Below are 27,051 nucleotides of genomic sequence, written 5' to 3'. Positions count from 1 at the left end.
TTATTTTCTTTGCGTTTCCTAACTGAGTCTCCAAAATTTAGTATGGAAAGAAAGATAGAAAAATATTTTGAGGGCTCAGAATTAATGTTAAGGCTTTTTTAAAGCAATAACTTTTTTTTGCAAGTCAAGAGAGCATTGCTTTCAGGTAAAATAAAATATTTTAGTTTGCATGTTCCTAATGAATGCAAAGTAAAATGGGAAACAGCATCAGCTCCACATGAGTATTTAGGGCTTTACATAAAATTGAGACCTCCATCTGTTCTCCTCCTTATTTAATCAAAGTATGGGTTTAAATCTGTTGTCCACTATATTTGGAGCAAAGCCTTCAACTCGAAAAATACTACCTTTTCCTTAAGTGCCTTACCAACTATGCTATTTTGCAGGTTGTACATCTTTCATTCTCTTCTGCTGAAGTTGCTTCATTAAAAAAAAAAAAAAAAATTACAATGTCATTGGAGCAGGAGTTGGAAATGGGTATTACTCTGGCTACCAGAGCAGGCATTAGAAGCACGTTTTTCTGCATCGTGATGGAGATTGCAGTATTTCTGTGAAGTAAAATGACTTCAGCAGAAGAGGTGGAGAAAAACTAAAATCTCATCCCTGCTTGCAAAGGGATTTGAATGCACATTTGCTCACCCAAAAATGTTTCCAGGGAGTGTCGAAAGGGAAAGTTTTTCCCCTTCAGAAATGCCAAAGTTACTCATTTAGGTAATTTCAGGTTTGGGGATTTTGTTTTTCATTGTGTATTTTTTGAAAACCATTTGGCTGGAGTTTTATGTTAGTCACACCTACCTTTGTGGCTGGCACCCACAGCTTTCATGACTGAATGATTTGCATTGAGATGGGAACACTAGGCTTTAATGAGCTTTAAACTGAACCTTTGAGATTAGCAAACCTGGGATAACCTTGAACAGAAGCAGGAAGCCAGTGTTTGCCACCCTTACTCTTCTGGATCCTTACATGTACAGCTCTTACCACAGCAGGATGATAAAACCAAAATAGGGGAAAAACCCACCAAACTTCATCCTTCCAAATACAGTTTCTACATCATGAGTGAGATGGTCGGAGCGAGTGGCAAGTACGTGTATAACACACATTCCCTGGCAAAACTCCCCAGTGCAGGGAAATTGCATTTGACAGATGCTTTGGAAAAGGATCAGATCATCTGCAGTTGTAATTTTGGGTTTTTTTATGAATGTCAAACTCGAGCAGCAGATGTGCAAAGAACACCTCTCCCAGTGAGTGACACTGAAGCAGCTCATTTTATCATTTCTTCTGGGTCTAGACTAAACAAGGCCATTAAGCCAGTGTGCCATAGCTGAGGGTGAGGACAAAGACAGCCTTTTCTGAGTCAGGATGAAGCCTGTTTTCCAGGGAAGGTTTGCCAGTGAAAGGCAGAACCTCAGCCGGACCTTAGAAACGCAGCCTCAGAAAACCTCTCTGCCGTTACTGCTTCATGGAACTGCTAAAAATATTGAATGGAAAATGCAAGTATTAAGGAAATGAGGTAGATTTGGCCTTTCTGAGCTGGATGGCTTCCAGTTTCATCAGCTTCCCGGAATCCTTGCTGCGAAAATGAAGAGCTCCTTGTAAATCTCAGAGAACTGTCAGTGTTCTTCCTCTCATGTGGCCGTGCTGGCTTACAGGGTTCGGTGTGTGGGGAGACCTCTCAGCATCAAGCAGTGAGTTCAGAGCTCACAACTGCTGGGATGGCTTGAGACAAATGCTCAAACCACAGCTTTCCCAGGGAATTATCTTATGGGGCAGCCAGAGAGAGCAGGCTCCAGAGGAACCAGTGGCTGAGGCTGCCACTGTGCTGGCCCACGAGACCTGCTTCGAGAGGGACATGTGGGATCATCTCCTGTCACTTTGCTGAGCAAAGAGCATTGAGCAGCCTTCTGTGGTCATGGGAGGTCCTCTTCTGAAATGATCTGCACGTAGCCAAGGGCCTGAGCAAGTGAGAGCCAGAGTAACATCACATTACAGGTTATGTGAAAATAGAAAATGCAAGTGTTGGGTTTCACACTGCTGGACAGAAGTCAGGAGGAGACAACAGACACTGTTAATGGGTTTAACGTGCAGTGTGGAGAAGCCAAGGGCTGGAGCTTTGCCTCATGTGGTTAAAACTATGCTTACCCAGCGAGAGGCAGACAGTTTAAATTTAATGTCAATTATGGAGATAGAGGCTCTCTGGGAGGACGCAGCCAGCGCAGCACTCTTGCACCTGCAGAACTCCTGCCATCTCAGAGCTGGGATGAGCATGGTGCACTATGCAGCTAGCAGGGATTTGGGGGTTCCTGCAGCATGTCCTGTGGGGCAGAGACGGGGAAGTGGCAGCATGCCCTGGTGACGTGGTCAGCAGAGCTGGCCCAGCCCCACAGCTGTCTCTTGCCTCTGCTCCTCCACGTTTGTGATTGTGTTTCTGCTGGCTCAGATGGTGTATTTTGAGGTAGTCCCAAAACATGCTAGGACATGGTGCATGTTCCAGGGAACAGGGGGAGGTTTGCTAGGGGGATCTCCAAGCGAGTTCACCAAAGTTCCCCTTCCAGTTGTACCTTTAGGGGCACACCGCAACAGTCAGCACTGCCCAGGACTGAGAAGGTGTTTGCTGCATTTAAATCTGAGCCAAGAATAAACTGTGCATTTCAACCACATCGTGGCAGATTCCTGAAAACAAGGCCTGCCTTCATGCTTGGAGGGCTTCCTTGCCCTGCCAGGAACCACAGGGAAGAGCAACAGGAGCTTTGGCTGTAAACTACTGCTGAAGACGGGCTGTCGTGGGCAACCACGCACAAACCTCTCCCTGTGCTTGCCTAAAGCCTTTCCAGGACAAGCCTTTGCCCACATGCCTCAGCCATCATTTGTGATTCTCAGAAGGGAGAAAATGTCTCCTGAGCATCCCACCTAGAGCAAACACTGCAGTGTGAGACAGGCATGGACACTGTCCTTCACATCCAAATTTCAGCAGCCACTGGAGAGCTCATGGGCCTGCCGGGAAGGGCACCAGTGTTGCAGAAGGCTTTTTGCTGTCTTGTATTGCCAGGCCATCTTAAAATTGAGAGGGGATGTGTGATCTTGTGATTAAGATCCGGAGCTGGAATTCAGGAAGCTGGTGTTCAGCTTTGTCTCTGGGGGGCACAGGCAAATTTCTTAACTTCTATCCTTTGCTCTCCCATCCATTCACAAGAGGCTAAGAATACTTTTCTTTATCTCTTTAGGAGAGGATGTGGCTCTGATTGTCTTACACAATGTGTCCTTGATCTTTCCAGTGCAGCAGTGTAAATGAGGGAGGGCTGTCTTGAGTCCTGTGGGCTGTGGAAAATGCCAGTGCACAACAGAGCCATCAACCCCCTGATTTTCACTTTAGGATCGTAGATCAAGGATGAACAGGATCAAGCTGAATTCAGATTTCAGCTCGACCATAGGTTTTCATATTGGTATGGAGATGTCACCACCTATGTTACCACCCTCCCTACTGCTCCCCCTTCCAGGGAAATAGATAACCAACCAAAGGGCAAAATGCATTGAGATCCAGCATGGATTTCATGAAGGGACCCTGAGACCCTCAAATGTATTTTGTTTTTTGATCTTGATGTGGGCATCAGAATAACTTTGAAGATAGCTCTGTCAAGGACCCTCCCATCACAGAGCTGCTGTGAGGGCTCTGGGCAGCTCTTGGGCCAACACCTGAGACAGTTCAAAAAATGAATGTGACCTGTTTGTGCTGCACAGAGCTCCCATCAGAGCTCCTCTTCTGCATCCACAGTGGTGCCTGGAGCTTGTCTGGCAGCTGCAAAGTGGAGGTGCTCCGAGTTGGTGTATTTTTAGGCAGGCGTCGCCTAAGTGTGCAGATGACCCCGTGCTTCCTGGTCATGATCCTGACAGTGCTTCTGGCTGCAGGCTATTCCTGTGGGCGATCTCAAGGTCAGGCAAGCTGATAAGCTTTGTTAGGGCTCTGTCATTTTGGCAGCTCTGCTTCTGGCGAGGAACTCCCAGGCTGTTAGAAGTGACGTGTTGGAAAAAGTGTCCCTCTGCAGCTTGTTGGGCTGCAGATCTCTTGTGACAGTGTCAAGGAGGTCCCCACTCCAATGTGCACTATGGGGGATTAGTGCACTGCTGGAATGGATACAGCTGGGAGGACTTTAAGACTTTGCTGTAACGATGGAGGCATCCTGTGCTGCCTGAAGATTCCCCCTGCCCATGTGGTGTGATGTTGGCAGGGAGTTTCTTTTCTTCTCAGCTTGGATAATGCTCCAGGTGGGGTTTATCAGTCAGGTTGATAACAAGGAAATCTAGGACTGAAGCCCCAGCACCTCAGGAGAATAGGGAACGTGCTTCCCCTCTGCAGAGGCTTTGCTCTGCTCCCCAGCTCCAGTGTCTGCTCCAGTGCAGCTTTGCTGAATCAGAGTGTGGCCCATGCGCAGCGTTCTGCTGCATCATAACACCCTTACGCAATCTGACAGCTCTGGCAACCTCTGCTCCAGTGAGTCCCAGAGCTCAGCGAGCAGGAGCGCTGCCAGCCAGGCTGGTGGTGTGTTTGGAAAGCCGTGTGGGCCAACTCCTGCAGCACCTGCCTGCATTAAATGCCATTCAGCAGAGTGACACTTCTTCCTCCTTCCCCTATGTGAGATGAAGCAAAAAAAACCCCAACCCCTCCTGCATGACTTTTGTTTATTTTTTTACATTGATGAGGCTTGTCCAGGTTGCAGGTTGAGCTGCTGAGGCCTGGGATGCTGCCTGCATCTCTGTGGGGCTGCTCCAAGCACGCAGTGACTGAATGATTCTCATTGCAGGGACTTGAAGCTGGACAATGTGCTGCTGGACTACGAGGGGCACTGCAAGCTGGCAGACTTTGGAATGTGCAAGGAGGGCATTCACGATGGCATCACCACAGCCACCTTCTGTGGCACACCAGACTACATCGCTCCAGAGGTACAGGAAACCTTTCTTTGGTCAGGAGAACTTGGTTACAATATGGAAAAGTGTAGGTTAGCTTTGGAACAGCCAGTGACTTTGGCTATGCCTTATGTGATTGCTGAGCTCAAGGTTTCCTCCTTAGGTGTATTATCAGCCCCTTGTGAAGTAAAGCATGAGTAAATCTTCAGGCTGCTGTATGCACTGATATAAGCTTTCATTTTTCTTTAGAAAATGTGAGGTGAAAAATGGAAATACAGCTGCAAAAAGCTTGAGAGGCACATACAGATGTTGTCCCGGCTTGATTTGGAAGGAGATTGAATTCTCCTTCGTTACTCAGTTCCTTTTTCTACCTCCTCACACTTCCTGTCGTTCTCCAGTCTCAGTACAAAATTAATAAACACCTCTATAAGGAACAGCTGCCCTCCAGATGCTTCCAGATGTTCTGACAGGGCTTCACATCCTTCAACACAACTGAATTCCTGTCTGTGGTTGATGTTTGCACCATTCTCCCTCACTCACACTGCTTCCCCTTTCCAGCTGAAAGCCTTGCTGTTGGAGCCAGGTAGGTGTTTTCTTCCCAAGGGTGAGGAGGAAGCAAGGTCAGCTCACACACGTGGCTGCTCTGCCGCTTCTGAGGCTCAGGCAGTTTTGCTGGAGTGCCTCTTCTCCTCCAGCTCAGCCCCAGCATCATTCTAAGGGCTTGTTCCCCAGGTGACCCAGCCAAGCTAATTCAGCCCTCGTTTCATGCATCTGATGTGCCTTTGTGCTGATCTGGGGGTTCCCAGAGTGAGATCACTTTATGTTCCTGGACATCCACCAGCCTAACAGAGAGCACTGTTAGGGCATAGCAAGAACTTCTGCGTTAATGTTTCCAAATCCTTTTTTCCTGCCCTGCTCAGTTACACAGCTTCAAGGTTGGTGTTTCTTTCCCATGTGTGCTGCAGATCCTGCAGGAGATGCTGTATGGCCCCGACGTGGACTGGTGGGCCATGGGAGTGCTGCTCTACGAGATGCTGTGTGGCCACGCGCCCTTCGAGGCTGAGAACGAGGACGACCTCTTCGAGGCCATTCTGAATGATGAAGTCGTCTACCCAACGTGGCTCCAGCAGGATGCAGTGGCAATCCTCAAAGCAGTGAGTTCCTTTGGCTGTTTGCTCTCTGTCCTGGCTTTCTCCAGCCTAATTCCAGCAAAAGAGAGCAGGGCCGGGGTGTTGGCACGCAGAAATCGCAGTTACCCTGACCCTGACCCTCTTCTTATCTCGAATTGAAGGGTAAACAGAAAAAACATCCTGCCACACTTAGGTGTGTTTGCATGGTTATGGCCTTCATAGGGTTTAGTAGCCAGCTTGGCAAGCAGAGTGTGATCCTGTCTGTGTGTCTGGGCATTCCCCTGCTTGCTTAATGATTGACGATGTGTGGTCATCACCCAGAACAGAAGCAGCAGGTAAACACAGGGTTTAATCAGTAGCAACCATATGGCCAAGAAGTGAAGGCTTCCTGATAATCCTCCCTGGTAATGCCAACATCCCCCAGGACTGCTGCCTCCCTGCATGCAAAGACAGAGGTTTGAGTTTTGTGTGTTTGGGAGGAAAAACCCTGGGGCTGTACAGCAAAAAGTTTGAGGAGAGCTGTTGCTGGCAAAGCTTTGTCCTTGTCCTGCCGTGTATCCCTGACTTTTTCCAGGAGTTCTTTTATCCACACGCCTCACATCTTTGCCTGTGACATAGGAATTAAGCTTTGAAGATTTTGAGCTGTGAGTCTAATGGACTGGAGCTGCCTGGCTTTTCTGTAATGAGTCAAAAGGTGATCCTGTGACAAGAGTGTTAAACTACGAATTGGGAGACCTAACTTGGCTGTTCTGCTACTGACTTCTTCCTGGCACTCATCAAATCATATCTCTAAGAACCTTTTGGAAAGAGAAGGGTCAGCGTGTTCCCTTTTCTTGTAAAAGCACTGTGGACAAAGATGCATTAAAGACTGGATACCAGTAAATACTATAGTAATAGAGGATCTAAGAAATAATTGGATAAGGTAATAATTTATAGAAACTCATGGAGCACTGACCCAAAGAAATGGCGTAGTCAGTGATTGGATCATTTAAGGGAAAAAGGAGAGTTTTTAGTAGTAAAAATCTGGAAATTTTCTGCTGAAGGGTTTCTGTTGTATATGACTCAAGCAACTACTTCCTGTAGCTGAAAACACATCTGATAAATTCCACAGAAATCAACTGACAATAAAATCCACTCCTGGAGGAGTAAGAGGAGCTTTGAAATCACAGGTTGTGCTCAGAATTGATTGATTGTCATGCTGGAGGCTCTCTTGGGTTTTGGAAATAACTCACTACATATTTAAAAGATAAACATGTGAACTTCAGACTCAGTGCAGCTTCTGGAGCAGTGTTCATGTGGTTGGATTGGGCCTCTTAAGTGCCTCTTAAGTACCAATTCCTCTTCTGCAGTGACAAGTGCTAGAGGAGTGTATTTGTTGCAGGTATATTGCATAATTATGAGATGGAGGTAAAATGAGGTCCTATAGATGCTTGTCGTAACAGGAATCTCAGGGTGTAATAAAATATGATTTGTGTTTTAGCCTCTTGATGAAATGAGTTTTCCTCACTGATCGGGCATCCCAGAAACAGCCAGTGCCAGCTGCAGTCAACCCAGGCTGCTCTAGCTTGTGTTCAGAGGCCAAATTTTAACAGCTGAAGGCTTCTTCTGTGATTAACAGGCAAGGAGCATGATGAGGGACACTGGAGAAAGTGGGCCAGAATTGAGGAGGGAGGTGAGAATTTAAATAGAAAGCGACTGAGCATCTCCAAAACACAATCAGCTCAGTAACTGCTGGTTCCTTGCCTGGAAGAGAGTCTCCTCTCCAGCCCCTCTGCTTGTCTGCTGCATTGTGTGTTGCTGGTGACACAAAAATGAAAGCAACACTGCCTCTCTGAAATGCACATGCACTGCTCATGAGAAGCACTACGCTGTGTCTGCTCTGGGAAAAAGGCTGAAACTGGGGGCATTCACCAGGGGTCTTGTGATTAACTAGTGGGAAGTTACAACTGAAATGTTTACTGCACCTTCCTTACAGTTCCTCAGTATTTCTGCTCCCTGAGTGCTGCTACTTGGAGGTGATTTTTGTGTCTTAACTTCTGCAGCTTCACGGTAGCTGCTTTTGGGCCCAAGAGCTGTTCACTGGAAGAGCTCCTTCTTTCCTCATTTCTTTCTTATGCTGAGTTTTTAGGGGCATTGGAGCATGTTGGCTTTCATGGGAAGGAAACATCCTGTCCTGAGATTGTCTGGGGTCCTAGATTAGCATGGAAACCACACACACTTTGATTTCTTCTGAATGATAACAAATGTTATCACTGCTGAGGTATTATATTTGCAGTGCACTGATAATGTTTGGTCAGTACTCTTAGCTGTTGGTATAACAGAATGGTAAACCACTTTATTTTAAGGAAGACAGCAGATTTTCTATCTGCTAAATATGTAGATTTTCTTTTACACATACTTCTGTTGCTAATACTTGTCTTAGATGCAGCATTATGACTAAATGAGCATCTTCTAATTGCTATTTTTTTTTCTCCACCAAAATATGCAGTTGAGCTCTCTGATTTAATGCTGTGACGGTGCTTTCTAACCATGATGCTAAGAGCTCTGGAAAATGCTACTGCAGTGACATAAATGATTATAAGTAATTACATGGCACAGGGAAGCCTGTGGAAGATCAGGGAATTAAACCTCGGTTCTCTTGTATTGCAGGCTAAGGCCTTAATAGCCTTAATAACTGGATTATCCCCTCACTGAAAGTTCTGGCCTCTAACCTTGAACAGACTAGTGAGAATTCACTGAGTTTGAATGGTACAAAGCTCTGTAATGAAAATCAAATTCCTCTGCTAGGAAGGTGCACTTAGGTTTAGGTGCCTAGAGATGCCCTGCAGATATATCTAGGTTTAGAAAGCACGTGATCCATTTGCCTTTGTGAAGAGCTTCATTTTAAACAAGGATAGTAAGTTTTAGGACTCATTTCAGAGATGCTGTTGCCTTGTTTTGCTTTCATTTTGCGTAATTGCATTTCACGAACTTCCCCCCATCAGAAACCACACTATTTCTGAAGATTGCACCCTGTTCATCTTTGCAGTTTCTTGATAATAACAAAACTACATTGTTAGGACCTCGTTTACGTCACTGGGTGTTCCTGGAGGGTTTGTGAGCACTGGTAGCAAGGAAAACAAAACTAACCTCAGTGTCCTGGGACTTTGTATAGAATTGAAAGCAGAAGTATTTGTGCTCCAGAAAAAAAGTTTTTGTCTGTTTCCCTTTCTAATTGTTTTTGTCCTTGAAATTTCCCCTGAAGAGCTGCGGAGGGAGTGGGACAGATCAGCAGGGTTTGATGGAGTCAGTACTCCCAGAGGAGGAAAGTTGAACATCTCACTTGTGGACCCTGCCCTGTCTGAATGTGTCGCTGGGGAATTCAGGTACTGATGCTTCAAGTCAGGAGGAGAGGACTCAAACTGAGGTCTCCTCTGCTTGTGTGAACAAGTCAAACTGGGCATGGGTTTGCTTGTGGGAATAATAAAAGTGCAGGAGAGGAGAACTGGTGCTGAATGGATTCAGACCACTTCAGCTTATTCTAGACATCAGTTTTGCTTTGATTTTAATTCCTAAAGGAAAAGGATTTATCGATCGCCCTACCTGAATGCAGTTACAAGGAGTTCATGGCAGAGGAGCTGTTTGGTTTGTGTGTGTGAAATAAATTCCTTCAAATAGTCTTTGCCATCAGCTGACAGAGCAGTCACCAGGGTCTGATGATGGAGAAGCTGTGAGGGAGAAACTGTGTGAGTGTGCAGAGAGCAGAGACTGCTGCACCAGATCTCTTACAGGGAGAGTGCAGCTAGAGATTACTTTGTTACAGCATATCAATATTCTGAATTTGTTAATTGTCACCAGTAAAAGGTGCTGGAACAGAGAGGGGAGCTTTCCAGGCAGCCTGAAGCTTTGGGATTCATCTGAGTGAACTGCAAAATGAAATACAATCCTCTTGTTTCCCATAAGCGGGGTGGGGTTTTGGCAGCGTGTTTCACTCACTTTGTGCATAACTTTCTCAGATGCAATTCAGCCACGCTGCCTTGCTCACAGGCAGCTTAGTCTGAGGGGAGAATGGAGGGACACAGTGAAAATCAGGTCTCAAAAGTCGATGGCGTAATGGGAAGCAAATTCCCAGGGAAAGCTGCGGGGATTTTCCTTTCCGAGTGTGGGTTCGGATGAGGAGAGAAGGGCTAAGCCTACTGAGCTGCTCCATGGGCTGGTGATCTCAAGTAGCAATGCTTGGCCCAAAAGCTTGGAAATTTGGATGACCAATTGCAGCTTTGATGTTTTCACCCTCAGAGCCTGGTAACAGCAGGGGCTGGAAAACAGCATCTCCCTAGGGAATTGTTAATACTTCTCTGCCTTCTGCACGCTGGATTTCCAAGCTCCTGTCACAGCTGAGTTTGCTGAAGCCAAGGATGTCTCTCGGCATTTTTATGTTAACCCCCAGTCTTAATGAGAGCTCTGAAACACTTCTGGCCTAGCTGAAATGCTCCTTCCAAATGTGAGGCTTAGGCAGCTTTGCCTGTAGCTTTATATTTTGGGGACACAAATGAGACTAAAGCCTGTTCTTCCTCCAGCTGGTTAAAGACATGCATTTTTAAAAAACATTACTAGAGTTAAGAGAGTGGGAAGAAGTGGTTATATCCTCCTCCAAGTGGTTTTTGTGTGAAAAATAAACACCAGACAAGAAAAGGGGAAGGTGCAGAGGAGATTGGCTGTGGTTTCAGCACTGTGCTCTCTCTCAACACAGGTGGAACAGCACTGGGGAGTCCAAATGCCCCTGGATTAGTGTGAAGAGTGAGAGGGATGGAAAAGTGAGGAAGCTTGGCTGTGAGGGCAAGCATGAGAAAAATTGCATCAGCACTACAGTGCCAAGGATGCAAAAGAAAAACCTGAAGATGATTTGTTTTTGTAGAGAACAGCAGCCTGGGAGTGACTCAAAAGGCAAATGGTCTGGTTGAGTGAACTCTCTCCTGCTTTGTGTCACTGACTTCCTTTCCCCCCTCCAGATACCACTGAGACTTTGTTCTTGCAGAATTGTGTAAAATCCCCTTTGCACTGTCAGGTTAACTCAAGGGGCTGTCCTGTCTGGGAGTGGTGCTTCAGACTCAGCTGCTGCAATAATGGTGCTCTGTGTGTCAGTAGGAGCTGGGTCCTGCTCTAATGACCTGTGTTTTATGGACTTGTTTCTGGCTGTCAGACCACAAGGTGAGAGCACTGGGATTTCCTGTGTGTACCCCTGTGCATACATAGAAATAAGTTTGGTGGAAGTTAGGAAATGTGTACGTGGATGGTTTTCTTCTTCCCTAATTTGCAGCTGATACTAGGTGAGGAAAAACTGTATTTGAAGGGTAACTTCCTCTGTCCTTCCTTGTGGTGACAAGTTTTTCCCATCATTTTTCAGGAATCCTAAGTGATGATAAAGTGAGATAAATTTTATTACTATGTTTGTGTGTGTGAGTTGAATCCAGGACTCCCTAGGGAGTACAAGTCATCATTCCAAGTCATCAGAAAGAAATACTGAGGAGCTTCTCATGGCCCACGTGAGTAGCGCACAGGGCAGTCCAGTTTGGCTGGAGGCAGGATAACAGCTCCAGCAGAGCCTTTGGAGATTCAGGCTGGGAAGGCCCTTGCTGTAATGGGCTGAGAAAAAAGAAGATTGGAGAGATCACAGAATGGTTTGGGTTGGAAGGGACTTTAAACACCATCCAGTTCCAACCCCCTGCCATGGGCAGGGACACGAGACCAGGTTGCTCCAAGCCCCATCCAGCGTGGCCTTGAACACTTCCAAGGATCATTCACAGCTTCTCTGGGCAACCTGTGCCAGTGCCTCACCACCCCATAGTCAGTAATTTCTTCTGTATATCTAGTCTATATCTGTCCTCTCAGTTTAAAACCGTTCCCCTTGTTCCTATCTGCCTGTGTAAAAAGTCCCTCTCCCTCTTTTTTATAAGCTCCTTTTAAGTACTGGAAGTGTCCATGTACAGATACAAAAGAAAATTCCCTAGGACACTTCATCCAGGGCTCACTAAGGGACAGAAAGCAAAGTGAGCACTGAGCTGTGCTGTGGGAGGAGTGAACTGCCCACCCTAAGGATGCCACCAGGAGTGCCCAAACCCTTGGTGAGGACCCCTTATTTTCAGAAAGGCTTTGTGGATGGTGAATTCTCTGAGCTGAACCAGACTGGCCCCACCACTGTGGGCAAATTGAAAATGCCTTTAATGAGAAGAGGAGGCAAAGGGATGTAGTTTTTACCTCAGAAAGACTTTGAGGCAGATTTTTTCATGTAATCAAACAGTCTGCTGTGACAGAGGAGCGGAGGGGAAAAGGTTGTTGCCAAACTGCTGACAAGAATGTCTGAGTTCAGGAGAGGTGTGGATGGTGCCAGCTGCCTACTCACTGCAGCTGCTTGCCCCTGACATCAGCAGGCTGGTGAGGTCCTCTGAACTTCAGAGAAGTTTATTCTGTTTGTACTCTGCAGTTGCCTGGGGTCTAACACCGCTAGATTTGGGGAGGTCAGAAGTAGCTGTCACCAACTCAGATACCACAGGGGTGTCTGCATCCTCCATCAGCACACCATGCTTTATAACATATGTGCTTTCTGCTGCCTTCATGCCTCACCTTTTCCCTAAGTCCTGGGCAGTCAGTTTGGCCACTGTGCAAACTAGACCAAACCCCCCTGTGTCTGTGCTTCCCAGTCCTCTCCTGAGCACCTCCAAGGAGTGAAAAGAGACAGCCAGATGCTGATGGTGCCCTTGTGTAACTCTGCACAAGGCTTGTCTCTCCTTTGCACTTGTATCCTGCAGATCTGGGCCAGGTTCTTTCTTTCCAAGTGACAGAAAAAGGCAGATAATCTGTTTCGCATTCAGTGCTGGAACAGCCAGAATGAACTTGTTTCTGAATGAACCAGATGTGAGTATTTTTTAGGCAAAGTTCAAAAGGAAAAGGGACAGCACGATGGTGGACCCACTGAAATCAAAGAGGGAGCTGGATGAGCTCATTGCTTTAGCCTCAGAGCTGAGGAGCCTGCTAACAAAGGCAGATATTAAAAGTGCCTTCAAATATGCCAATAAATTATTCTCCTTGGCATCTCTTCAGAGTTGGCAGTCTCCATAAATTCTCTTGCACCATTTGATTAAGCCTTGGCTTTCAGCGTGAGGCTGATATTTGAATCTCTCTGTGAAGCTCTGTGCTGGATCTGTGTACACATTTTTCCTTAATTTTATTTTTCAGAAATGCTTTCATCTTGTATTTCCTGGTTGGCTCCACAGCCACTGCTGCAAAAGCAGGACTTTGGAGCCTGTTGTTTCCCAGCTGGGGAGGAGTTCTGCAGTTTTAAATGATCTTTTGCCTAGACCGTTTCTGCCATAAACACACAGCGTGGTGAGGTGACAGGGCTGTGCCCCACCACAGGTGGCCTTCTTACCTCTTCTGCCTGAGCTTGCACATCCATATCTGTAACCTGCTCTTATTTTTTCCCTTCTAATTCTCAAACAGCAAACGGCTTTCCCCAGTGATTTTAATCTCTTCTGTTGATTGTTCACACCTCTTTCTCAAGTGCTCCTCTTCCCCACAGTGATAGTCCCATGCTTCTGAATAATTCACTCTGAAAGAAAACTACAGACATCTGTATAGAGCTTGCCAAGGCCAAATTCATCCTGAAGTAGTCATTAGGTCTTTCACCATTCCCTTTCCAACAGGCTGAAATTAGCTTCTCGTTTAAGTCTGCAGTGTGCAAGCTCAGATTTACTTCAGTAAAAGCTCCTAAACCAGCCTATTGTAACGTTTTGAGTCATCCTCCTCTTTCCTGCCAGGGATGGGGGAAAATGAAGGTTTATTCCTTGTGCCAACATTGTCTTCCCTGTGTTTTTTTCCTCCTTACTCCCTGGTGCTCAGGAAGGAGCGATTCCCATGTCCAAGCCTAAGACTTGTGGTGCAGGCTCCTTCCTCAGCTCTGCCACAGCTACACTGATATTACAGACCCACAAAAGGGGTTTGGTGAGGTCCATTAAAATCCAGTCTTGGGGAAAAGCCCAAGGATTCATTTAAGAACCTGGGTCCAACCTGCATTTGGGAATGATTGCTGGATGATGAGGCCAGCTCTGGCTGTGCAGCCACTGGCAGAGGGGGCCAGTCCATCTCACTGGGAGGTCTTCACACTGTGATAGAGGTAACAAAACTCTGACTGACTGAGCTGTTCAGGGCTTTAGGTCTTACTCGTCCCTCCAACTTTGAACTTTATGACATGCTGTGTCTTTTCAGGAACTTTAAAATGAAAAGAATTGAAATACAACCAGGACTACAAAAAAAAGGCTCCTTTGATGTATTTTTTTTTTCTGAATTGGCCTTTACAGGTTTGTCCAGGGCACTTTAGTTGCCTTTGTACTTGACCCTATGTAAATAGACCACCCAGGGTTGTGTAACAGATTCCTAGTTCCTCTTGACAGGACTATCAGAAAAGGATTAATTGTCTTCCCCTGCAACCCAAGGGAGATTTTACTCCTGCTCAAAACAAGAGCAGGATCACACTCCCAGTCTGTTAATAAGTGTGATGCTCATTCTTTCTTCATGTTTGTGCTACTCTGATTGATGTATTATTTAGTAATGGATCTGCATATCCTCATGTTGTACCTATAGCCTGACTGTGGTAATTGAAAACCAGCAGGAGGATTTTGATACTGTCTGAGCAGCTCCTGCAGCTGGTGACCCATGTGGGAACTGGGGACAACTCCTCAGTCCTGAAAGCACAGCTTTCTGGGGTGTCATCCTGACTAAAACCTGTGTCAAATATTCAGTATATCTAATGACTAAAGTTAATTTCTGCTTATTATTGCTTATTACAGGAGTACCAAAAGCAGAAGCATCAAAAATCACTAGTTATCCTCAGGGGCCAATGCACTTTATAGATACTTTTTATTCTACATTAGTGTTGATGAGTTAGTTGCTGGTGAGTGGGGAGAGGCAAGGAAACAGGTAAATTTTAGCACAGCAAGGAAGTTTGGAGCTATTCAGACAGCATTTCTTTGTGGTAGTCAGCAAAGTCTCATCAGTTTACACCACCAGGAGATTTGGAGCCAGATGTGTCTGTCCCACATGGGAGTTGCTCTGTTCACCTGGGTTTATTTTGCTAGTCTGTCCACCTTGGTTTATTTTGCTATTCTCTTGCTCAGCACTGTTTGCAATCCAGTTAATCCTTCTTGTTCCCTCGAGCTCTGTCTGGGCAGCATCGAGCGGCCGTTTCTGCACCAGGGGAAAGTGAGATCAAATTTATCTGCTTAATGTCCACTGCACTGACATTTTGTCCTTCTTGCCTGGGGCTGGCACACTGGACATGTGACTGTCAGGCTTATTGTTGCAGTCTTCTGGCTTTTAGGGAGCTGGGCTGAAGACTTACTTTTACCTCCCTTTCCCTTTTTATCTGGAAAAGGAGATAACAGATATTTCACACTCCCTTTTCCTCCTCTCCCTCCTCCTCAAAATGCTTTCAGGGCAGTCTTGTACTTCTGAACCCTGGCACTGTGCTTGCTGGACCTTCTCTGCACTGAGGGATTTCACCTGCTCCCAGTTTTGTGTAGCCAGGACTGACCACAGGACTGTGGGGTCACATCTTGGCTCAGCACCATGATAAACTGCACTGGTAGGAATGAGGGCTTTCAGCAATTGATCCTTCTGTGTGCAAGAGAGGAGCAGAAACACCATATGGCCTCTGATGGCTGCAGTCAGAGCAAATCCCCAGAGTGAAACAGAGGTGCCACAGTGACTCCAGTGCTGCTCTCAGCAGCAGAGTGCTCAGGGAAGGCCAAGAAGATTCCAGCTTCCAAGTGCATGGCTCACACCCACAACCAGGCACTGGCTGAGCTGCCCTAAGTACAGGGACTTCATGGGACAGCTCTCTGACCACAGCATTTAGTGAAACTGGGCTGTGCTGCCTCCCTCACCCCCTGTAACCCACTCCTGTGTCTAAGCCCTGGATTGCTCTTGCATGGGAAAATGAGGCATCTTTGTGAGCATCACCTGGCAGGACTGGGGTGGAGGCTGATGGAAGCTTTGCCCAGGAGAGTGAAAGACAATTCTGGCTCAAAATGAACAGCATTTTATTAAAAAAAAAAAAAAAATCCTGGCTTCCAGTCATTAAAAATACTACAGGCATTAACAGACAGAGCCATAGAACCATCTTTCTTCTCCTTTGTTTGAGGGCTAATGGCACCTCAGACCGTGGGTTTGTTTGCCTTACATAATAGGCAGCCAAACTGTTTTCAGCAACTACAGCATTCAGTCTAGAGATACATGGAGGGAAGCCTTAATTAGAGTAATTGCTCTATTTATATAATGATTCCCTTTTGTCTGAGATCAAATGGATGTTTGAGAAATCTTATTTCCTTTCCAGTTAATTTCTGCCCTGTTAGTTTAGCTCATGAATCTTAATGAAGAGAAGCACCTTGGGTATCTCCTGATCTCCTGCTCTCCCTCATTACTGGAGGGGAGGCTGTGGGGCATTAATCTCCTGTGCTGCTGCTGCTGCTGCTCTTTACTTTGGTAGCAACATGGGAGAAACACCAATAGGTGAATTTTAAAACCATGAACAGGCAAATCTACCGTTCCTTTAACAGTTTGACTTGACTATTACGCTGCCACAATCTGAGCAGGGGGCCCTGTGAGGCACGTGGTGTGATGCAGAGGTGACACTGAGGTACTGCCATCCTATCTGTGACAGGCTGTCCTTGGGCTCCTGGCAAAATAAAATGATGAATTTTCCTTGGTCTCTGTTTCCTGCCTGTATGATTGGGAATATCCTCCATGTCTGCTCTGTGCTTGTGTTTGAAAGATGAGCTGCTGGGACACAGCACAGCTTTCTCTTATAGGGTAAATACACCAGAGTCCTGGGGGGAACTGGTGTGTCTAAATTGTTTTTTAGTACAAAAAAGAATAATTTCTTCCTTTTCCAGATGGTTGACAATGTGAAGGGACTGCCTGAGCAGAAAGTTGCATTTCTCTTCCTGAAATGCAGTACTTCTGTGACAAAATTGAGCCTTGTTAATGTTTTCCTAGAATGTGATGCAATCTCACATAATCTGTGGTATTACTCATGAAATTAATTTTTCTGATGCAAATACACATACATCAGTTACGTAAAACCAGTCAGGGATTCCAGTATTGAGAAAGGTGACTTATAATTCAAGGAAATTAACGCCAGGAAACGGCTGGTTTGTGCAAACATCCCTGCAGTGACTCCCGGGCCGTTAGACTGATTTGCAGACTCAGCCTCTTGAGACAGAAGTTGCAATGCTGCATGTGAGCAGCACTGGAAGAGTCCACTACAGCCTTGCTCTGTGTACCAGGAGTCCTTGAGCCCTTCCCAGCGTGGTCTAAGCTGTGGGTGAAGGGGAGGACCAGCACAGATCCCCCTCACCTGCTGCAGTCTGAGCTCCCGGGGCTGACGCAGATTTTCCCCAATGGTTGGCACTGCTACGGCAGCATTTTCTCCTTGTAGCTTCACGGGCCCTCTGTGGACTAATCCCCAGCTTTTAATTTCTTGTCATGGCTTGCTGCATTTTGTCTCAGTAAAGGTTTTCAAATGATCTCATGAAGTCATGGTTTTGGCTCATGTCAGCTGCTGGTTTTGGCTGCGATGCTGCTGGGAGGGTTAGTTGAGGTCAGGGAGAGCCTTGCTCCAGTTTGCTGCTCAGCAAACTGGTGTAGCCCAAAGGATCCCAGTCTGAGGATGCTCCCAAGGGGCTCCTTACCCTGGGAATGGGATAATTTCCCATGGCTGGTTGTGGTCACAGATCAAGGGCTTGACAGCTTGGTTCAGGTTTGAGCTTGATAGTGTTGCTATTGGTTTTGCTGGGAGGCATCTTGGATTTGGGTTTCTTTTTGCTCAGGAACATCTCTGGTTTGCCTTGTTATTGCCTATTGCCTATTAATTTTTTTTCTTTGTGTTTCTTTATTTCTTCATCTGTGTGCCAGAGACTGAGGTTTCTGCTGCATTCATGGATATTGTGGAAAATTAGAGACACTCAATTAAACATTAGGAGATGACATCTTTGCACTAAAAACTTTCTGCTGAACATCTCTCATCACCTGCATTGGAGGGTTTTCCTTGGAAGGACATTGAGGGCTATCAAACCCGTGAAGCAAGTGTCAAACCCTGGCCTTCCCGGGAATGCCAGGAACAGCCAACACATTTTTCAGCTGTTTCTGGGTGCAGCCAAAGGGATCATGAGGAAGAGGAGCTACACTTCTGAAGACCCTTTCGCTGTGTGTGCAGAGGGCTGTGTCTGTGTAATCTGGGGACTTTACCCCTCCTGCTGCACAAGAGCCTCTCACACGGTCAGGACAGGGGTATGGGCTGCAAATGCTCATTTCAGAGATGGAGGCTGAGCTTGTAATTAAGTTTTTCAGAAATCTTGAGCTCTTTGCTTTGCTGGAAGTGCCGTCAGACAGCAGAGGCAGCACAAGACGGGCTGCCTGATGCTGCCCTGCTGCAGCAGAGAAATGTCAGTGCTGCCTCAGGCAGGGAGGAAGCAGGATTCATGGGTTTTGGAGCCTTTGAGAGGTCATTGGAGTCTTTTGGGTTTTCCTGCCTACTGGGCAACATAAACTGAAAATTCATCCCTTTCTGTGTCAGTGCAGTAATTTCTGGTGAATTCAAATAGTGTTTGAGAGGCTTTGCTATTCATTTTAGTGGAAGCGGGCTTCAAAAACTTCGTTCTGTCATTTTATTTACCTCTTACAGCAAAGCAGGCAGCTATTCCAGTGCAGAACATCAGTGCTGTCTCTGTTGGAGTCATCATTTGCATTCCTGCTTTTCAGCCCAGATAAAGGCTGGAACCTCTTCCAAGACAAACACACCCCCTTCACTGGGCTGTGGCGGACCTGCCACCTCCAAAATTCACCAGGTGATTTTATGTGAGGGAGGAGCAGCCATGCCCAGCCTGTGGTTTTCCATCACAGCCCCTGGGTCCAGAGGTGTGTGTGCATCCACAGGCTGAGTAACCTGGCTTGGAGCTGCACTGCCCAGAGTACAGGGCTGTGTTTCACATGCCACATTGCTCAGAGCCCTATCCAACCTGACCTTGAGTTCTTCCAGGGATGAGGCATTCTCTGGGCAACCTGTGCCACATTTTTGCTGAAGCAGACCAGTGTGAATTTGACTGCCATGAAAGGGGAGCCTCATCATGCAGTCTTGATAGTCTTGCTAGAGTGCATGGTCTGTAATTCACTTTCAAGGTCCTGCTAGCCTGTGCTGGGTGCTTCCAGTACCCGGGAAATAGGTTTAGAGAATCCTCTCCAGAGTGGTTTATGGTGCTGTGTGGTCACTGCAGCCCCTTGTGCTTCACAGCCCTGTTTCTACAGAGCCAGAGAGGCAGCAGCACTGAGCATAGGTGAGCTCATTCCTGTTGGAGGCAAGGAATAATTCAGAGAGGTTTTATGGAAGCCCGGCATCATTTTCAGCAGCCAACCAGGGGAATGTGCTCCAGCAGTGGATGAATTTGAATCCTTCACTCTCCTCCTGCCTCCTTTAGGCACTCATTGTGGGGTGGATGGTGCCTAGAGTTACCCAGCTGAGGTTTCCCAATCTCTGCATCCAATGGACAAACCAGAGCTGGCTGCTTGAATTTGAACAGTTTTGGTTTGAATGGTGTTTTACTTTCTCAGACCTCAAAACAGCCCACCTTAAGGGATGGTCTTTGCCTAATTCTCATGGTCCTAACAACAAGGGTGTTTTAAGCAGCCAGGAATGAATTTATGTTGGCTCTTGACTTGTTGCTTTGGATGCCTTTGCTTGGTGCAGTTTTGGCATCACATGGAATAAATCAAGCAAATAGGAATGTAAACACACTTTTATATCCCAGGGCTCTGAACTGGTCTGGAACTGGGCAGTTGGGTTCAGGTTTTGGTCTTATATGGTTGGGCATGAATGAAGACCCAAGCAAAGTGTATTGCCAGTCCTTTTCAGAGTTTATTTACTTTCATGATTATTTTTTCCCTTTCCACATTTAACGGAAGGTTGCTGGTGTAATGGAGGTGGTGGTGGGGCAGGATCCAGGAGACATGTAGTGTATTCCCAGATCTTTTCTCCATTTTTTTCCTGTCTTTTTGGAATGTTTTGGTCTATACCACTCCCGGCACCAGAACTCTGGTCTTGTTTGAGCTTTCTAGGTGTTCCAGCAATGCAAATAAGAGGTAGTGAGGTGTAGATACCCATCTATGGGGACAAAGAATGAATTTCTAGACAAAGACAGGGCTGCCAGGAGGTTTCTGATCTGTTTTGCAAAACAAAGAAGCCTAGTTCAAGACTTGCAAAAGCTTGTCTGAACCAGGTCTCTCAGAGATTTTGGCTTGACCCATTACTTGTTTGGAAACCAAGCTGTGTCTGGGGATCGCTATCCCACAGAAATGTTGGGGCATTCTCTTGGGAAACAAATTGTGTTGAAGTTCTGGTGGTAGAAAGGGAGAAGAACAGGCTGGAAGGGCTTGGGAGACACAGAAGTGGTGCTTGTCCTTGGGCCTGACCCTGGAAATGCTGCATCACCATGGGCTGAAGAGTCCAGAGGAGAATGGGAAGAGCCCAGCTGAAACATCCACCTCATCTTTGTTCCTGTCCTGGTGACTGTTCGTACAAATCTGGGTGCACTCTGCAGCTCTTTCTACTGATGGTTTGGGTGGAATGCTGGAAAATGGTCCTCAGAGGGCTCAGGGGGTTAGGCTGGAACTGGGGGATTTGTGCTGATGCCAGCAGCGTCTGGGGTCCTGCAAGGTGTCAGCTAAAGATGCCCCATCTGCTTTGGCCCTGAAGCCCCCTCAGAATGGGGTGTTGGGGAGAATTCTATAAATCAGGCAGTCATCTTTCTCCTCCCCACCTTCTCTCTAGATGGGGAATGACTAGACCTTTTATCCACTTGTCCTAGGAGAGTTTGTACCTTGTGAAAGGCTCCTGCAGTCAGAATGAAGCTGGTCTCTTCTTTTCATTTCCCCATTGCTGAGATGCAGCAGACTTGGCCATTCCTGAAACAGTGACTGATTGTCTGGTTTGGCTGGTTCAGCTGTTTGCTAAACATAATGCTCTTTCATCTTCCAGGAAATCGTCTGGACACCTCCACCGGAGTGCAGCTTGCTTTATGCTGCTGTTTCAATAGGCAAATAAAAGCAGCTATTTTCCCAGTTTAAACATAACCTGATTTCTCCAGTGAATTGGAAATACTCGAGGGGAGGGGAAAGATTGTTTATGACTGAATTTTCAAGAACTGTAATCCTAAATTAACAAGCCAACCAGCTCTTTTCCTTCCTGGGGAAAGGATTCTCCTCCTCCTCCTCTTAAAGAATGTCCACAGCACTCCATCATTTTCATCAGGACCTAAAGGGCACCCACCAGGGCCCTCTCACACCATCTGTGTAATGTATGGCTTTCCTCATTGCTCCCTGGCAAGGCAGGGCACTTTGGCTGAGGTTTGAGATTTCTTTTTGCTGGCTGCAGAATAAAAATGTTACAAAATTAAATCCTTTATTGGCGTTTCAGCAGCGAGAGGGGAGATGGTCACCTGTCTGCTTGCATCAGCTCAGGGTGCTCCAAAAGCCAGTGCCTTGCCTGTTTTCCTGTGTTTCCTGAGATGACAGGAAGGAAAGCGTAGGCATCTGGCAGTACTTCAGCAGGGAGAGGTTTAGGAAAAAGACACAGCTCAGGACTGACTCCAGGCCAAAGCCTGGCTGGCTGCTGGGCGGCATTTGAGAGCAAGCTCGTACTCCTGAGAAATTAATACAGAAACAAATAATGACGAAACCCACTGGGCAACATTTGTAATGTTGCAAATTATGCAAGTCAACTTTCTTTTCTTATTGTGGTAATCAAGGATTTCACCAAAATGCTAAAGGACCAGGCAGAAATACACCCTGACTTCTCCCTCTGGGGAGTGAGTCAAGTTCCTTGCATGCGGTTCCATTACAAGGAACTTGAGAACTCTGGCCAGCAACTGGGTTCAACAGGAAAGCTGAGGACAAGCTTTTGTGTGATTGCTAATGGGTCCCTCTCCCATGGCCGTGCCGGATGGGAGGGAACAAACAGCCCTTTCTGTTTTGCAGTTCATGACAAAGAACCCCACGATGCGGCTGGGCAGCCCCGGGCTGGGCGGCGAGAGCGCGATCCTGCGGCACCCCTACTTCAAAGAGCTGGACTGGGACCTGCTGAACCAGCGGCAGATGGAGCCCCCCTTCAGGCCCCGCATTGTACGTGGGGAGGAGGGTGGAGGAAAGGGATCCCTGGGGGGTTTTTTCCTCTTTTTGGCTCTATTAGCAGATTTATTCCCGTGAGACAGGAAAGAGGTGAAGGAAGGGAATTGAGGCCTCTGGCCCTGGCTTGGCTGCTGGTTGGCCACCTGGTGAGCCACCTCCTTTCCTCTCCATGCTGGATTTTCAAAGGCAGCTCTGTGAAAAGATGCAGATTTGTAAAAGCAACTGCAGCAGGTTAGGCACTGAAGTACCCTTTGCCTTGCCCCGAAGGTAAAACAGGGTAAGTAATCCTCATCCTGCTCGCTCCACCTACCCGTTCACAGCAGGGCTGGCTCTCCCCTGTCCCTCCTTGTCTGTTCAGCACCCAGCACAGTGCTCCCTGCTCAGGCCACTGTCAGTGAGTGCTTTTAAACGTCAGAGAGGCTGCAGAGGACACGGTGCTGCCCTTGTCCTCAGTAGTGCCACACAGGCCTAAGGATGCTCTGTGAGAGCAGAGTGGTGCTCTCCATGGACAGCCTGTCCAAGGTTGTCTTTGTGGCTTCCTTGTCTTTCAAATTATTGCCTGGAGTGGCTTGTCTCATGCTGTGGTCATTCTGCAAGCTCTCAGTGGCAGTGGTCCACCCAGTCCTGCTCCATGACCACTGGGTGCAGGACCAGGTACTTGGGGAAGGTGTGACAGCTCAAAAGCAGAATCTTGAGTTGCCCCTTTGCCTGAATCAAAGGCTAAGGGAGCCTGCTCAGTCTGCCATGAGCTGGGCAGGATCTGGGAATGTTGGACTTCAATGTCAATAAATTTTATTGACCTCAGTGTCAATAAAATATCTTGCTCTATGTGCAGGAAAAACACATGTCTCATGAAAATGTGCCACAAGCCTAGTTTGTGTGTGTGTGCATTCTAAAGAGCCCCACTCTGTGGCACACAGCAAGGCATCCAGCACCTGGAGGCCAGCCATTTGTCTTCCCACGGCCCAGTAATTCATTATTGTGCAAGTTTAATGGCTGGCACAAAGAGGAGTGTCCTCCACCTCCTCCCCAAAACCCAGCTGAGACACTCTGCAGATAAGGAGGGACTGTGTGGAGTCAGCCACTTGGGAACACAGCTGATAACTGCACGGGGTCTGTGCTGCCACTTGAGGGAAGGGACTGATTTATGTGCCCTGCCCTGCCATGTCTGGCCAGACAAGCCCCCAGAGTTGCTGTTAGTGAAATCTGAGAGGGGGTTCCTTGTCAGAAACCTGTAGAGGCTGGAAAAGGCTTTGTTCTGTAAGAGGCTCTGTGGGAGCAGCTGCTCCCAGTCCAAGCCCAGAAGCAGCTCTCAGTCAGCTCAGCCTGTGTTCTGGAAGTGATGGTTCAATGCACTCAGATGCAGAACAAGGATCAAGCAGATGATACATACTTCTGACGTATCTTTCCTTTGTCTGTTCCATTTGACAGAAATCCAAAGATGACGTGAGCAACTTTGATCCAGATTTTATAAAAGAGGAGCCCATCCTGACTCCCATTGAAGAAGGGATCCTTCCAATGATAAACCAAGATGAATTTAGAAACTTTTCATTCACCAGCCCAGAACTGCAGCAGTAGCTGTGGCTCCAGAGAAAGGTTGTTGAGAGGACTGGGAGGAAATGAAATGAAAACCAAGTTTACCAGTAATTTCATTCTCAAGGAGTAACAGTGCACTGACTTGCACGATACAGCAGCATCACTGTCAATGTTACCTTAATGTGAAATTGGAACCTTCCTGTGTTTGTAGGACTTCTGCAGCTCTTGGATCAAATATTGACAGGGGTGGAACAAACATGATATTGTAAATAGCTGGTGCAGACCAAGCATTGGATGCTGAGCTGGTTGGCTCAGCCTGAATGTCACCACTTGCAGTGGATTCGAGGAGTCAGCGTGAGCATGAAACAAGTGTCTTGCAGCCCTGAGCCTAACAGACTTGTTACAATGCTGATTGTTTGCATGACTTTTGAGGAGTCCCAGCAGTGTCCAGCATTTTGGAGACATGATCCAACATCCCGTGGCCTGACTGAACCAGATGTTCCTACTGACTTTACCTGTTTCCTGCAGTATTTATTTCTTTCCAAAGCACAAATGGCTCTCTTTGACACTGTCTGGGTTCCCATGTGAAATATTTCATTGTGCTGACTAGCAGAAGGAAAAAAAAACAAATGCCCTGTGCCCCGCACAAATTCTTCCAAATCAAAGGGAAGTCATGTGCTCATAGTGTTTTACTGTTTGTGTGTGTTGAAAAGTTTTAGTGTTTGCATTCTGTGAAATGCCTTTTTACATCATGCATCTTCAATGCTCCTTTCTTTGCCTCCCAGCTGTTTTCAACTATAATGCAACTTGTTGTACTGTTTATTTAGGCCCTTTCTATTTAATTATGTTACACAGAGCCCCTTTTGTGGGTTTAGTGCCTCATTAAAATTTTGATCCAAAGTGGTAGCACTTAAATTATTCGTAGTGTTATTGTGATGGGACCTGCAGAGCTGGCAAGCTGCTTGCAAGCAGAGTTGTCAACCAACAGGTAATGGAAGAGGACAACTTTTATCCCATGAGAGTGATAAACCTTACCTGAGATACAGAGTGACTTGGTTTGGTTTGGATTTAAGGGCTCATTACTCACGGGGCACTTTTTATCGGTTGCATCCTCAAGCTTCTGCCACAGGCAGACTGAGATGACTTTTCAGTGCAGGTTTTAGAACCCAGATACTCTGGGAGATGGTTCTGTGCTTTCCCTGCTCTCCTGGAAGTTGGATGATTTTTCTGTAGCTCCTTGGCACACCTTTGGCCTCCTTGCTGGGCTTGAAGCTGGATGACAGGTTTATAGCGTCTTCCTTGGGCAAATATGAATTGCTGGGGAAGGAAAAGGATTTTTGCCCTCTTGCAAAACTGATGATGTTTGTATAGGGCTCCCCAAAGGCTTTAACTTGAAAGAAGGGTGAGGTGCAGCAGAGAGGGACAGCTCTGCACAGACCTTGTCCCACTGCAGCTGTGGGGGCTGTGTAGGGGAGGAGGAGCCTTTGGCATGGAAGTTGCACAGGCATGACCCCCCTAACAGCACAGACCCCCTGGTCTGTACGTGCTCAGCTTCTCCAAGTTAGAGACCAAGTTAGAAATAAGAAATCAAAGGTGAGATCTACTTGCAAGAATTACTCCTTCCCACTCCAGTCCCTCTCTACTTGGCTGAGTCACTTCTACCTCTAAAGCATCGCTGAACTGTTGGACAAATGGGGCAGAGGCTCAGTCATGCTTGGACTCTTCTTGCCTTTGTGCTTGTGTGTTACATCAGTTCTCCCTCTTTCTTTCCTGTGTCTCCCCTTCCAGCAAGCACAGCTTCATCCTTTGGTCTCCCTTCCCTTCCATGGGCACCTTCTGGCCATGTTGCAGCTCATCCCTTTGCTGGTCTGTAGATACCCAGCTCCTCCAAAGTGGGGCAAGAGAGGAAGAAAGACAGGTTCTGTTGTGTAAGTGGGAGAAAAAGGGCAGATTTCCAGAAAAAATGATCCAAGAACCAGTTGTGCAGGCTGGCTTGAGTTCCTTTCCCACATAGGAAGAAACAGTAGAGGGATGGATGCATGTGCATGAGGGGCCACTGTGGCACCTTGTTGGCATGTGAATGATGCGTGGTGTTCACCTGACTGGTGCAGACATGACCCAAGGCAATTCCTCACTCCAATTCCCACTCAGTTTTCCTCGGATTGCAACTGCAGCAGTGCTTGCTTGGCAAGGGGTAAGTGCAGCTGAGTTGGCCACCAAGAGTGGGAGCCCCAAAACTGTCTGTGAACTTGATGTTGGTGGCTTTTTGACTCCCCCACTGTCAAGGATTGTGAGCAGCCTCTCCTTCCCTGGAGGTCAGTGCTGGAGAACAGTAAGTGGTACACCCTTTTTTGCCAGCACGGTGTTATCATCCCAGGGTTTCAGGTGTGTTGTTCTTTGGGGCTCTGGAGACCCTATGGAATCGTTCCTGCTGGAGAAGCTACTGCCGCAGTGTTGCCTTCAGAATCAAAATGTGATGCCATTTCCATGGTCCCAGGATTTGAGTATTTACATCACTGACAGCATGAAGAATGTGCAGTAGCCACCTTTGGAGATCTTTATTGGTGTGTCAATATCATATTTCTTATCAATACCCACCAATATGTCTTCTGAAAGCTTGGAGAATGGGAATTAAGTCACCTCTGGAGGTGTCTTGCATTGTGTGTACTGCAAACCAGAAAGCTTGTACATCTCTGGAGGATATAAGATGGTTTTTTGGGGAGCAGGAAAGCTCTCACTGTGGCCAGCTAGTACCTGCTGTGTTTCAGGGCTTGTTGGCTTGATGGAGCAGGGATCAAATGACAAAGGGAGTGTTTTCACCAGCTTCTCTTTTCCTTGATTTTAAGTGACATCTGTGTCACTCCACCCTTCCATCATCCTGGATCCAAACTCATGGACAGATCTGTGGTTGGACCTCGAAACCTAAGGTTCTGTGTATAGGAATTTCCTTTATTTTCACAATTTTCACCTGGATCCTGATTTCTAATTCAGGGCAGCTCTTCCCCTTCACTGCCTGCCTGGAACTCATATGTCTGTGTAATGCTTTCAACCACTCAAGTCAGCAGATCTTGAGTCAGCCACATTTGGCCAAGATCCCTGAACTCTCCCATACTTTTTATTAGGAGCTGCCATTTCAGTTGTGTTCCCTGAGACTCTGTCAGCAGTATAGATGAAGATCAGCTCAATAAAAAGTATCTATGCAATGCCTTTGCTTTGGAAAAAGCTGGATTAGTGTTTACACTGCCATTGAATATGTAAAGAAATATTGATTTATTAAAGA

At 46.8% G+C, this 27,051-nt stretch overlaps 1 protein-coding gene across 1 annotated transcript in view; it reads left to right on the top strand.

Moving 5' to 3' along the window:
• Window positions 1-23,813, top strand: part of PRKCH (protein kinase C eta) — a gene marked incomplete at both ends in the record, with an annotated part of 112,734 nt that extends 88,921 nt beyond the window's left edge. Inside the window, 4 exons of the mRNA XM_082283005.1 lie at window positions 4,794-4,932; window positions 5,862-6,050; window positions 22,086-22,229; window positions 23,667-23,813. Coding sequence (XP_082139131.1) covers window positions 4,794-4,932; window positions 5,862-6,050; window positions 22,086-22,229; window positions 23,667-23,813 — 619 coding nt within the window. The remainder of the gene's footprint in view (window positions 1-4,793; window positions 4,933-5,861; window positions 6,051-22,085; window positions 22,230-23,666) is intronic.
• Between the last annotated feature and the right edge of the window lie 3,238 nt (window positions 23,814-27,051).

This window comes from Coloeus monedula, assembly GCF_965178545.1.
Source record: "Coloeus monedula genome assembly, chromosome: 6".
Lineage (NCBI taxonomy): Eukaryota > Metazoa > Chordata > Aves > Passeriformes > Corvidae > Coloeus > Coloeus monedula.
Note: the sequence above shows the minus strand (reverse complement) of the source record. Positions and strands in the feature narration are given on the sequence as shown.